At 37.5% G+C, this 12,523-nt stretch overlaps 1 protein-coding gene across 4 annotated transcripts; it reads right to left on the bottom strand.

The window, feature by feature from the left end:
• Positions 1 to 2,793: 2,793 nt before the first annotated feature.
• Positions 2,794 to 9,431, bottom strand: LOC126694550 (uncharacterized). Of its 4 annotated transcripts, none has more exons than XM_050390893.1 (4): positions 9,050 to 9,431; positions 6,684 to 6,841; positions 5,368 to 6,171; positions 2,794 to 4,425 (listed from the first exon to the last, which is right to left on the bottom strand). In XM_050390893.1, exons 1-4 carry the CDS (start codon positions 9,309 to 9,311, stop codon positions 2,881 to 2,883), a joined length of 2,769 nt encoding a protein of 922 aa, XP_050246850.1. In that variant the 5' UTR covers positions 9,312 to 9,431; the 3' UTR covers positions 2,794 to 2,880. The 4 variants fall into 4 exon arrangements, with proteins under 4 accessions (XP_050246850.1, XP_050246852.1, XP_050246853.1 ...); XM_050390895.1 differs by lacking the exon at positions 9,050 to 9,431 and adding an exon at positions 6,938 to 7,010 and having other exon boundaries at positions 5,368 to 6,528; XM_050390896.1 differs by lacking the exon at positions 9,050 to 9,431 and adding an exon at positions 6,938 to 7,010 and having other exon boundaries at positions 5,368 to 6,522.
• Between the last annotated feature and the right edge of the window lie 3,092 nt (positions 9,432 to 12,523).

Genomic DNA, 12,523 nt, shown 5'->3' with positions numbered 1-12,523 from the left:
ACATCCACGGTTTGACTTTGAGATGAATACTACAAAAGTTCAAAGAGATTCCTTAAACTTCAGAATTCTTGTCCGTAACCAACTCGTCAATCAACCAAGTCTGGTCTATATGCTATTACTGACCTTTTAGTGAAACTACCCCTACTCTTTTTCAACTTTTGTGGCCTCATGTTCCTTCACACACGAAGAATGGGAAATTTTTTACAATTTTTAATATGATATGTTGTAATTGGTGCAAAATTAAAAGGAAAATTTTAATAAGCACCGTGTGGTGCTTGTTACGGTTGGACTAATGTGAGTTTCATTTAATAAAAAAATTGAATAAATCAAAGAAAAAGACATAAAATTACCCGCGGAGTTTTTTTTTTTTCTTTTTTTCTTTTTCTCTCTCTATGAAGTTGGCTCCAAAGCTTATAAAACTGAAAAAAAAAAAAAAAAAAAAAAAAAAAAAAAAAAAAGAAGGTAAAAAGGCAAAACTGCCCAAAAAAAAAAAAAAGTCAAAAAACTGCTGTTAACAGGCACCTTAACACAACCCAAATCAAAATAGTATCAGTAATAAACTCAAATAAAAATAATATTACTCCAAGTACAGCATTTCATAATAATTGTAAAAAATAAATAAATAAATATTGTCCTTACCCAAAGAGAATTGTTCAAAACCTTGTAATTGAGAAAGTTTCTCTTGGGCCCGCTAAATGGGATGGGCCTCTTACAAGGATGTAGGTTCCACACTTGTGGAGCCTACTTGTTTGGGAGAGGCCGAGGCCTGCACCATAGAGCAAGCACACAGAATTTCGCTTGTTGACTTGACTCGATGACATTGTCCAATTCTCTTGTTTTGGGGATGAAAAAAGAAAAAAAAAAAAAAAAAAAAGTTAAAGTGCCTTTGCCTTTAACACTTTTTTTGGGTACAAATTTGTCTTTTTCTTCTTCTTTTTTTCAGTGTAAGGCCAACTTTTTTTAAAAAAATATTAAAATAATCCAAATGACCAGTTTTATGTCATTTTCTTTTATTTATTTAATTTTTTTATTAAATGAGATCCCCTTTAATATAACCTTAACAAACCACCTATGCCGTTCTTGTGAACATTTCAAAAAATAAAAAAACCCAAAAGAGAGTTTTCCAAAAAGCTTTGGGTAGTCAATAAAGAATGTTGAGAACCTTCCTTTCCTTACCATATATTTGGGTTTGTTTCTTTTTCATTTTCTCTTTCTTTTTTTTCCTTCAACAAACTAATAGGAGATTCCTTCATATCAAGGCTTCGAAAATATAGAAAAGTAGAAAAACATTTAACTTAATTTGAGATGGAGAAAAATAATGGCCTCTAGAGGGCTTTAAGGAGGAGAGTGCTGGTGCATTACAAACAAGGACACCAAAGAGAGCAATTTTGCTCCCTTGGGTGTCTGGTGTCTACACCAGGGTAAGACATTCCATAGAGCGATTGGTCAAATTCAGCCTGGGCCTAACCATAAAATCACAACATTCAGTCTGAACCTTACTGTTATGGCACAAATCTTTACAAAACTGTCTTATAAAAAACCAACGGATTGTATCAGGCAGACTCCAAGTCTGAAAAACAACAATTGTTGAATTTCAATGGTCCAGATCAGACCCAAGATTTAACAGCAATACAGAACACCCAGAAGAACTATACTTAACAGAACACTCAGTGGGTTAGGCAGTTCCAACTCATGTTCTTCCAAGGAAAGCCTATATGGAATTTCAAAGCTTTCAATCACTTCTCGAATGCAAGTGCAATGCAAAAAAAGTAGGTGATAATGTTTTACCTTGTATTCTAAGAGCATTTGCAACAGTGGAGATATAATGCTATAATACTAAATTTTAGCTCCACAAATATTAAAATGATGCTCCAACAGTGGAGGTAAATCTATTTTTTTTAGCTCCACTGTTCATGAGAGCTAAAAAAATATATATCATTTTATTTTGCCGATTGATTAAAATATTAACCGTGCCTCTCTCTCTCTCTCTCTCTCTCTCTCTCTCTCTCTCTCTCTCTCTCTCTCTGAAGCTCATCTCTCTCAAACTCACTCTCTCAACTCCGGTCTCTCAAGCTCACTCTGTTTATCACCGTCGGCCCGACCATCGTCAACGTTGCCACTGCCTTTCTTGTCGTGGGTTTCATCGTCGATCCAAGCTCTAAGTTTCTCTGGGTTTCATCGTCGAAGCCGCCGCTACCTTCCTCGTTGTGGGTTTTTCCGTCGATCCAAGCTTTGGGGTTTTTTTTTTTTTTTTTTTTTTTGGTGGTGGTTATGGCTATGGCTGAGGAAAAAGATTGCAGATTTGGGTTTTTTTTTTTTTTTTTTTTCTTCCTGCTGTGGACTGGTGGTGTTGGTGGTGGTTGTGGCTGATAGTATAGGTGGTTGTAGTTGGTACTGTGGATTTTTTTGGTATTACGATATATTATTTTATTGTAGTGGTTATAATATTTTATTGTGATATTTATATTATTTTATTGTGTTGAAAGCTAAAATAAATCCGCAACATATGTGTTGGTAAAATAGATAAAGTAAATTTTTTATTGGTGCTAAATAGCTAAAATTATAGATCCACTACTGTGGATGCTCTAATGATGCGCATTCCTTGCAAATTCTTCTATAAAGAAACTAAAAGATGTGCTAAGTGGAAGTGAAGGTATTGATTTCCAACATTAACTTGATGATACCACGAACAACTTAATTAGATTAATTAGTATACAATAAAGCTAACATCACAAGATATTCAAATTCACAACAGATTTTACTAAGAACCATGACTCACAAGGAACAAGAATATATAAGAACTCTTGGCTCATTAAAATTAGGGTAATGATTAAAACTTTTACCATTACAAAACAAGAAAATTATAATGTGTGATGCTACTTACAAGGTTGCCATTAACATGGCTCGAATTTTAGCTCTAAGATCATCAGAAATCTCGGTGGCTTCAGAGGGCTGAGATGGGGCCCCTCCATCTTGATATGATTTTGATAATTCAACAGAAGCTTCCCGACTAGCAACATCACCCTGAGTAGCTTTTGATTGATCTGATTTTGTAACAATCTCTCCTTCTTCCAAGTCCATTTCTTTGTCAGACTGAGATTTCCTATGCCTAACAGATCTGCTTCGGTGTTCATGCTCATCATCAGAGCTATGATGCTTACGTCGTCGAGAGTGCTGATGTTGATCATCAGAGGAACTATCATGTTTACGTCGATGTTGGGAACGCTGATGCTCATTATTGGAGAGAGTATCATCCTCATCCCGATGTCGAGAGTGCTGATGCTCATCATCAGAAGAGTCACGCTCATCCCGATGTTGACGATGTTGAGAACGCCGATGCTCATTATTGGAGGGAGTATCATGCTCATCCCGATGTCGAGAGTACTGATGCTCATCATCAGAAGAGTCATCATACTTACGCCGATGTCGAGAATCTCTGTCCTTAGAAGAATGTCTTTTCCGGTGCTTATGCCTTTCCCTACTGTGGTGTGAAGACCGATGAGACCGGTGCTTTTTCCGAGTGTGCTTGTGAGCCCTTTTATCTTCCCCTTCTTGTTCCTCCTCTATTTCCTCTTCTTTGTCTTCCTCAACTTCCCCTTCTTCTTGTTCTTCATGTCTTTTAGATCTGGAACGGTAACTCCTCTTAGATCGCCGTTCATTATATTCATCAACAGAAATTTTCTTTTCAGACTTCTCAATCTTATCATCCACATCGATTGGAACTGAACTGCCTTCTCTTTCTTTGCCCACAAAATTTTCAACCTCAGTACCTGATCCAGAAATTCCAGACCCTAATGGTTCCGCTGATAAGCCACGCAATGGTTCCGTTTTCAATGGTGCAGCTCCACTTTTTATCATGACTGCAAACATCTTTGCCCGTTTCAATCTCTCAGCCTTCAGCTTCTGCTCTCTTGTCAGGCATGCTTCAGAGGAGTCAGCCTCACTTGCAGCTGCAATAGCAGCTGTCTCTGCAATAGCCTTGGCAACAGGGACAGAAACACTAGGCTCCCCCTTTTGATCTGGCTTTGAAATGGAACTTCGGTGTTGAGATGAACGGAGACTCCCAAAGCTTGAGGTGTGTCCACCATCACTGCTAGGGCCTCGACCAATACCATTTAATGATGTCATAGGAAAATTTTCTAAACTAGGATTCTTAATGCCCCTTGTGGCAGCCTGGAGAATTGCAGCAGCAGAAGCTGCATCCATACTTATTCCAATTTGTGGCTCAGTGGCTTTGGAAGGAGGATCCTGCCCATCCTTCTTTGATTTGCCAATAAACATCTTAAACTTCTCTTTCCTGTCATAACTATATGGTATATCAAGATCAGCAGATCCTCTGGACAGAGTATCACCTTCTTTTGGTACAGCAGTTTTCTTCTCCACCTGATGCCCCATTGAATCAGAGCCCTTGCCAGGTAATTTCAACTGTAAAGAAAGGACCGACAAAAGATATCAGTTAGCAAAAACAGTCAGATATATTATGGTAGCTGAGAGCTTCTAACTTGAAAATATTTATCAAAAACAACAGACTCAAACCCATTTTGATTTGATTTTCACGAATTTTATAGGTCAACTAAATTTGAGGTCAAAGAAGAACCCATGGAATTTGTTCTGTACATAATATTTCTCCAACAAAACAAAATACATTGAGATAAGTACAACAAAATTCAATATGATTAACAACATCAAGGTTACAAAAACTTCATAACTTTTTTGTTTGTAATTACATAAGGATGCAGTGGCTCCTGAATCCATGACCTCACGCTCCACCAATCCACCTTGCTCTCACAAGGGGAAGAGATTCCATTTGAGCAGGTCATTGGCCATTACAACAAACCACAAAACTTTAGGACAATGATATTGGCATTTGAAGTCAAATTAAAACAGATAGAATTAAATATAGGTGCTCGCCTCAACTATTAAGATGTATCCTTTTGTCACTGGATTTTCCATTTAGCTTTTAAGCTTATTTGCTTATGTACAGCTTTTGAAAGCCTCACTTTTTCTAGGTACAACCATACTTTAACCAACTTTCAACAAAATGCCAAATAAGTTGGTGCCAAACATATTCACTCATTAATCAAAAGTACTTACATGGTACGCTCAATGCACACTGAAAAACATTAAAAGGCAACATAATAATATGATTTATAGACGCAGTTTGACATGAAACCAGATTTTGGCACCAAATAGACAGAAAAAACATATTTATCAAGCAGCAATTGTACAAATTATGCTTATACCACATTCTTCCTTTTCTATATTCTTGCAAATGGCAACCCATAAACTTCATTTTATCAACAAGAATCTCATGGATTCATGGAAACAGCCTAAAATTAGTAGAGCACAAGGAACAGATAATCGTACCTCTTTAGCTTTCTCAAGAGCTTTTAAATAATAAGGGTGATATTGATTGGATGACAGAAGGAACGGAAATCTTCCATGTTTTTGATCCTGTTCCACAAGAACAGCTTCAAATTGTTTACCATTTTTCAGGATGAACTCGACTATCTTGTCAACCACTCTCTTTAAATCAGATGGAGGCTCCACAATGGGTTGTTCAACCTTGGGCGTGCTAAGCAAAGAAGCCTGTGATTTGTCCCCAGCAGTGCAAAGTGAGCCCAAGGCATCAGCTTCTTTTCTGACCCCACTTCTAGTTCCAACCATAACTGTACTGATGGAACGATTCCGTTTTATTATAGGAGCTTTTTCTTTCAAACTCATAACTGAACCCTTGGCAATTGCCACATCTTTCCCAGCTACATTTACAGAAGAGACTGCCTGCACTGATCCATGAGAAACAGTAACATTACCAGCATTGACGGCTTCCTCTAAATCATTTCTTTTATATTCGGGAATTTCCTCAGTTGCACCATCCTCATCCTCTCCAGACCCATATACAGAACCAAGGATAGACAAAGCACTACCAGCCTGATCGAGACCAGCGTTATTCTTTTCTACTAGAGATTTGTCACCACTGTCAGGCTTGAGAAGTTCTTGGTGATCAACAAGAAACCGAAAGTAGGCATGGAGATGATGATCTGGCATCAAGAACCCAAATGTAGGGTTGTCCCCCTGTTTGACCCTCAAAACAATTTCTGACTGACCACCATGTTTGCTAACAAACATAGCAGTTCTTGCAATGATCTGATGAACCTTCTCTGTTGGTGGCTGGAAACACAGACAAAACAAATAAAAAGTTTCGCTTTCAATATGTGAATTTTTCATAGCAAAGTGTCCGAAAAAATATAATTCTTATAGCCCAAGATTAGCGCATTAAATCTGATATATATCTATATGTATATATATGGATAACCATAACGAGCAAGAAACAGAACTCCATGTAGATATGCCTCATCCAACTTGCTGTTGAGTACTAAAGATTCCTGACAGAGTAACAATTTTCTATCATCCTAATCCCACCTGCACGGCCCATTTGTCATGACATCAAAAGGAAACAAGGTGCCCGTGATGGCAACCTTGGGTCACAACTCACAAGAAGTCCATCCCTGCTCCGAGCATCTGAAACTTAGACATGGTAAGCCTTAGAATAACATATGCACCTTAGTCATTTATCATTTGGCCAGACTGTTCAATTATCCAAAAAAAAGAAAACACAACAATATTCAGATAATACTAAGAAAGTAAAAGGTGAATGGTATATACAGGGGCAGGTTACTTACTAGGTTTTGAAGTAAGCTCTCCGGTACTTGGAAGGGTGGACGAAAACCAGACTCAGCATCATTATTCTTTTGCTCGATTGCTTCATCAGTGTTCCCATATGAAAAGGCAACAGCACTATAGCCGCCAGCAACTACTGGTTTGGTACCATCTTGTAAATCTGGAAACAAAAAATATTAAAATCAAATCTCAAATAGACTTTTGTGCCCATAAGGTTGTCATAAATACATCAGTGGGAGAAGGCAAAGACAAGAACCTAAAAAACGACACACTGAGGCAAGAATGCTCTAAGTAGTCTCTCTGAGATTGAAACTGTTGCAAACTATACCACATCCTGCAAATGGGAAAGTGTGTGTTGCTAAAAATTATAATGTCAATGCAAACAAGCAGCTAAACCCATCACTCAACAAAATTTTATAGTTTCAATGGGGGTGGGAGGATTTGAACCCTAGATGTCTCCATTGGAAACATCATAAGGTGCCAGTTGATCTACAAGGCTCTTGGCCCCCATCACTCAGCAAAATTGCAGTTGAAAAGAGAGAGCACTACAAAAATGTTTCCCCTCCAAAAGGAACTCTCACTTCACCAAAATATTATATTCAACCCAAGAACATATATAATATATATAAGATGGGGCATTATGCCCTGTGGCAAAAAGTCTAGGTAATATAAAATAACCAAAAAAATTAACTTATGAAGGTTAGTGTATAAGCCCCACCCATGAGGCAACAGTACATAACAACCAGCCACTCGGCCTTTCCCTTCTTTTTTTTTTTTTTTTTTTTTTTTTTTTTTTAACTGGTAAGTCTCTCACACACACAAGATTTTGAATACCTATAAAATTCTAATGGAAGGAGGAAGTATCATTTAAACAGGAACTCATTGGTACTTGATTGACCTTTCCTCTTGGAACCTTAGAATGACAACACCAAAATGTTCAACAATAATCAAACAAGCATTACAGAGTACACTCTGAATTTTCCAGCTAAATCCACCCCCCACCCCCAAAAAAAAAAAAAAAAAAAAAGAAACCGAGTTAACATTGCACCACTAACAATCATATCCAGGTGATTAAAATCCGAGGTCTGTCAATTCCTTCACTTCTATAACTTTTACATCTCCTTTTTCTCCTTGATCAAAGCATAATATTTTTTACAACATGGAACCTCCAACCCCACCTTTGGTGGCAGTGGCACTGAAGTAAACCTAGGATACAGGAAACCACCCTTAAGCCACCTATATCAAGTAAGTGACGACTCAAACACTAGACCTCAAACTTGGTACACCAAGGGTTCACCATTAGAGCTAGCCCTCACAGAAATTCAACCCTATTTCAATCAATCAAGTCCTAAAAACTTACTTTTGGGAAAAAATTACATCGTAAACCCTATACTTTTGGGGTCATTTAATATTAAACCGTGAAGTTTAAAACTTACAAATTAAACACTGTAGTTTTAATAGTGTGAAATTGAACCTTGAACTTTTAAAATATGATATCAATTTAAACCCTTAATCAAACCCAAAAGTTCAAAATTCTATGTAAAACTAGTGAAACTGTAAGGTTTAATCTGTAACAGTTGTAAACTTTAAGGTTTAATGCTACTTTTGAAACTATAGGGTTTGCTATCAAAACCACCCCTAAATATCAGGTTGAAGACATAATTTACGTTCTTCTTTTTTTCCTTTTTTTTTTTTTTTTTTTTTAATACATTTGCAACTCTATCATTTCACTAACTAAGCGTAGAACGTGTACAACGAACACTAAAACAAGTGTAAGACAAGTGGCATTTAAAATGCCTATGTAAACCATAAAAATCAAATAAATTCCATGTGCCGCGCGTCTAAATTAAAATTGGAGGGAATTAGAAGGTTTAAACAATTCTTCTACAACCAAAACTTTTTGCCGCAAATTACTAAAATGGTCGGCTATGTGCGGTGAACAATCACTTTCAAGTGGATTCTGCCACTTTTTCTCAGTTACTCACCTTCTACCATGTCAGAGTTTGAGTTACAACAAAAGTTGTGGCACAACACTAGTGTCCCTAGACTATCTCGGATCAAATGAGAGGATCTTATCCCAAAAAAGGCATACATAACCATGTCGTCACCACAATAACACAAATTTAATCCCTAAAATAATATTTTAAAAAATAAATAAATAAAATAAAACCTCAAAACCTTGATCCACCGAAGCCTAAAGAACAATTGGAGTAAGGTTATTATGAACAATCTAATTCCATCCAATCCAACGAATTTCATTTCCATCATCTTCTTCATTTTCGAGAATTAAACAATTTTAAATTATTAAAAAAAAAAACCAAATAAATAAATAACAATTAGAAGCAAAATCATGCGGTAATTGTTTTACCTTGTTCTTGATCTTCATCGGACGGCGACGGTAAATCGAGGTAACGCTCGCGATCGAGCTCGGAGTCAAGCGAAGGATCTTCGGAGCGGTGGTGACGGCGGAGCTTACGCGGCGGCGGGGGACTGGAGAGGAGGTGGCGCACGTCGTAGCGGTCGATGGAGAGCGAGTTCCACTCGACGAGGGCGTCGCTGGTGTTGATAAAGGCGGCGGTGGCGTCGTCGTCGAAGAGCAGCGCGTGGCGCCCAACCACCTCTAGATCCATTCTGCTCTGTTCTCGACCCTCCGATTGGATCAGATATTGTGTAGCCAAGCCACGGAGAGAGAGAGAGAGAAAGAGAGGGTTGGATTCGAATTTGGAAAAAGAAATGTGTTTTCTGCGAATTGCGTTGCGGGTGGGATATGATATATATACGTGTTTATTTTCTCTTTCTTTAATCACAAGAGTCACAACGTTATAATGGTTGTAATAACGCGACTTTTAGTTTGTAAAGGCGACTTTATATACAGACCGCTACCAAAGACGTTTACTACGGCAGAATACTTGGTTAATATAGCGATTAATACAAATACATTTTGGTGTCCCCAAAATATCTCTTTTTGTTCTTTATTACTGTTTCATTTTAGTCCTCAAGAGTTATTCTGGTACAGTGTTTGTATTTTTATGAAATAATTTTTTAGAAAATGTGTGGATGAAAAAGTGTGTAAAAATAAGTGTAATGTTGTTTAAACACTAAAAACTATTATTCAAAACACCTTACCAAACAGTCCCTTATTGTTCTTGATTTTTTTTTTTTTTAATTTTGTGCTTGTCCTAGCCATTTCACTATCAAAATCTAGTGATATGTTAAACGAAATACTAACATGTCACGTTTGAAATTCACTTGGCATTCAACTTTGTAAGGGTCATTATTATAATTTATTATTGTGTTACCATGTGTAGAGCTTTAATTGGCTTGGCTTTCAAATTTGGGTTCAAGTCAAGGGAATCGAGTCTGCTACTCACTTTAATACAAAGAGTGAAGAAGGCTAACAGTGCACCTCACCTCAAAATCACACTTGAGTCTCTCTCCAAAAAAAAAAAAATCACACTTGAGTCAGTGAACTTGCAATAGAAGGAAGAGAGGATTTCCAACAATGTATTTTCTAATCATGAAAGTGAGTAAACTGATGTGGTGAGGGAGAAAGAGGACTTCCTATTTGTGCTTCCAAATATAGAAAATTCGTTTTAGTTTCTACTGAATGTATTGGATTGACAAAAACTATGTAATAACTAATGAGTTAAAAACTTTTGTGAGATTCAGCTAAAAAATAAATAAATTGTGAGAGGTACCTCCTATACCTTCTTTTTCAAGAGTACCACTTTGATCAGCAAGTACTAGCAAAATACCAGCTTAGAGAAGTGGGATTTCATAAAGAGTTGTTATTGCGGCTTTATGCCTTTTGAGGGAATTTGGTTGGTCTATCCCCATCTAATTAGTTCATTTAAGGGTAGGGTAACTTTCTGCACCTGTTAAATTTGTAAAATTGAGAAAATCAACATCAGATGGAGATAGGTCTAGAAGCTATCAAGATTTTGAGGTTGTTTTGGTTTTATACCGTTTGCGATTGTTTGATTAGCTCCATCCCATCCCCTCCAAGTAACCTATTAAATTTGAGATAATTGGCATCGGAGATTTCTAAGTGACATTAAGGCTACGTTTGTTTCTGGTGTAAAAAGAATACGGAAAATATTTTACACCACTAGGGGTGTTTGGCTTGGCTGGAAAACTAAGTCAAATGGAAAATCATTTCCATTGACGGTAAAATATGAAGGTCTGAAGTGTAAAATAGATTACACCTATTTTACCTTCAAATTATTTTCAAAAAAAAAAAAAAAAAAAAAAGGAAGAACCCAAAGAGAGAGAGAGAGAACCACCCACCGCCAGGGATAGAGAAAGGCCGGTCACCTGAACTCGAGATCGACTCCACCACCGTCTAGGCTATGCCTCTCACCACCGATCAAGCAAAGCTTGACTCCACCGCTGATCTGCCCTCTTTCTCTCTTCCTCCCTCAGCCACCCATGTCATCAATCTACCCTTTTTCTCTCTACTCAAGCAAACCACCGCAAGTCAAGCGACCCATCGTGACCCAGTCGCCTCTGCCACGCGATTTTGCCTTCGCCACCTCTAGATCGAACCTCCAGCTAGCCCATGACTGATCTCCCTCTCTCTCTCTCTTTCTCTCTCTCTCTCTCTCTCTCTCTCTCTCTCTCTCTCTCTCTCTCTCTCTCTCTCTCAATTTGACCGGATTTGATGAATGTTTTTGTTTGGTTTTGTTTCTTTTGTGTTTATATATTAAGAAATGATATTATATATTTGTTTGGAAGCTAAGAAAATGTGAACAACCAATAGAAAATGTGTTTCTATAGCATTTTCAAGAACACGACCAAACATTTAAAAATATTTTTCAAAGTGTAAGGACTCAATTTGTAATGATCCCAAATTCGTATTGGGTTCGCATGTTAAAGGCCCAAACAATAAATTTGTAGAGAGTGGGCTAAAAGGCTAGGTCTTGGTGAACGGACGGTCGTTAGTCGTGGTGTTCAAGATGACTGCACAGAGGTGAACCGAACTTATCCAAGAAGACTTTCTCCTTGGCACGGCCTGCGTGGCTCCGGCCTTTGGACCTTGTCCCCCTCCCCCCTCCTTTTATACTAGTTTTTTCTCTCCCATGAACGTCCACGTGTAGGTTCATCTTTTTAGAGCTGATACTTGTCCCATCAGCCCATACCCAAAGTGGTTGGGGGTGGTTGTAAAAGCTGAATAGCATGGCTCTATCAAGTGCATAGTACTTAATTGCAGTAATGACAGTCTTTCCCTTGTTCTTTGTCGTTTTAGTACTTTTCCTATTCGGCGAGATGACCCGGAATGTCGTCACCTGGACTGAGTTGCTCCCTTTAGCCCTCGGCTACATTTATGGCCGAGGAGGGTCCTTCTCATGGCCAAGGGGTGGGCCTTCCTCGAATTGGGCCCCTGGCCCAGCGCAGACATTGACATGGGCTTCCCAGTTTTATACCCCCCACACAAAGCATTTTTTAAAATGCTACCAAACACCTAAAAATATTTTCACTTGAAAATATTTTACACTTGGAAAACATTTTACTTAGAGCCAAACGCAGCCTAAATGTGTAAGTTGTTTTGAATAGGAACTTTGGCTTTTGCTCTGTTCGTCACAAGATGTTTTTAGTCCCTCCCCTATGCCTTGTAGACGTTTTTTTTTTTTTTTTTTTTTTTTTTTGTATTTTAGCCCAAAATATGGCAAACTCTTCAAGCTTCTTTTATATAAATATATATATATATATATATATATATATATATATATAAAATTTTGTGTAGATTTTGAAAATTAAACTATTGAATTTCATGTTTTTTATATTCTTATCGTGCATATTAAATTTCGTTTAAATAGAATTTTTTTTACTATTTGATCAATAA

This window comes from Quercus robur, chromosome 8 (genome assembly GCF_932294415.1).
Source record: "Quercus robur chromosome 8, dhQueRobu3.1, whole genome shotgun sequence".
Classification (NCBI taxonomy): Eukaryota; Viridiplantae; Streptophyta; class Magnoliopsida; order Fagales; family Fagaceae; genus Quercus; species Quercus robur.
Note: the sequence above shows the minus strand (reverse complement) of the source record. Positions and strands in the feature narration are given on the sequence as shown.

What these genes read in the sequence shown, in the direction of transcription:
- LOC126694550 (XM_050390893.1), bottom strand. Translation starts at nt 9,311, where the DNA reads ATGGATCTAGAGGTGGTTGGGCGCCACGCGCTGCTCTTCGACGACGAC. An exon ending in CGATGAAGATCAAGAACAAG is followed by an intron (nt 6,842 to 9,049) that starts GTAAAACAATTA and finishes TTTTGTTTCCAG; the next exon opens with ATTTACAAGATGGTACCAAA. An exon ending in CTCTTGAGAAAGCTAAAGAG is followed by an intron (nt 4,426 to 5,367) that starts GTACGATTATCT and finishes CTTTCTTTACAG; the next exon opens with TTGAAATTACCTGGCAAGGG.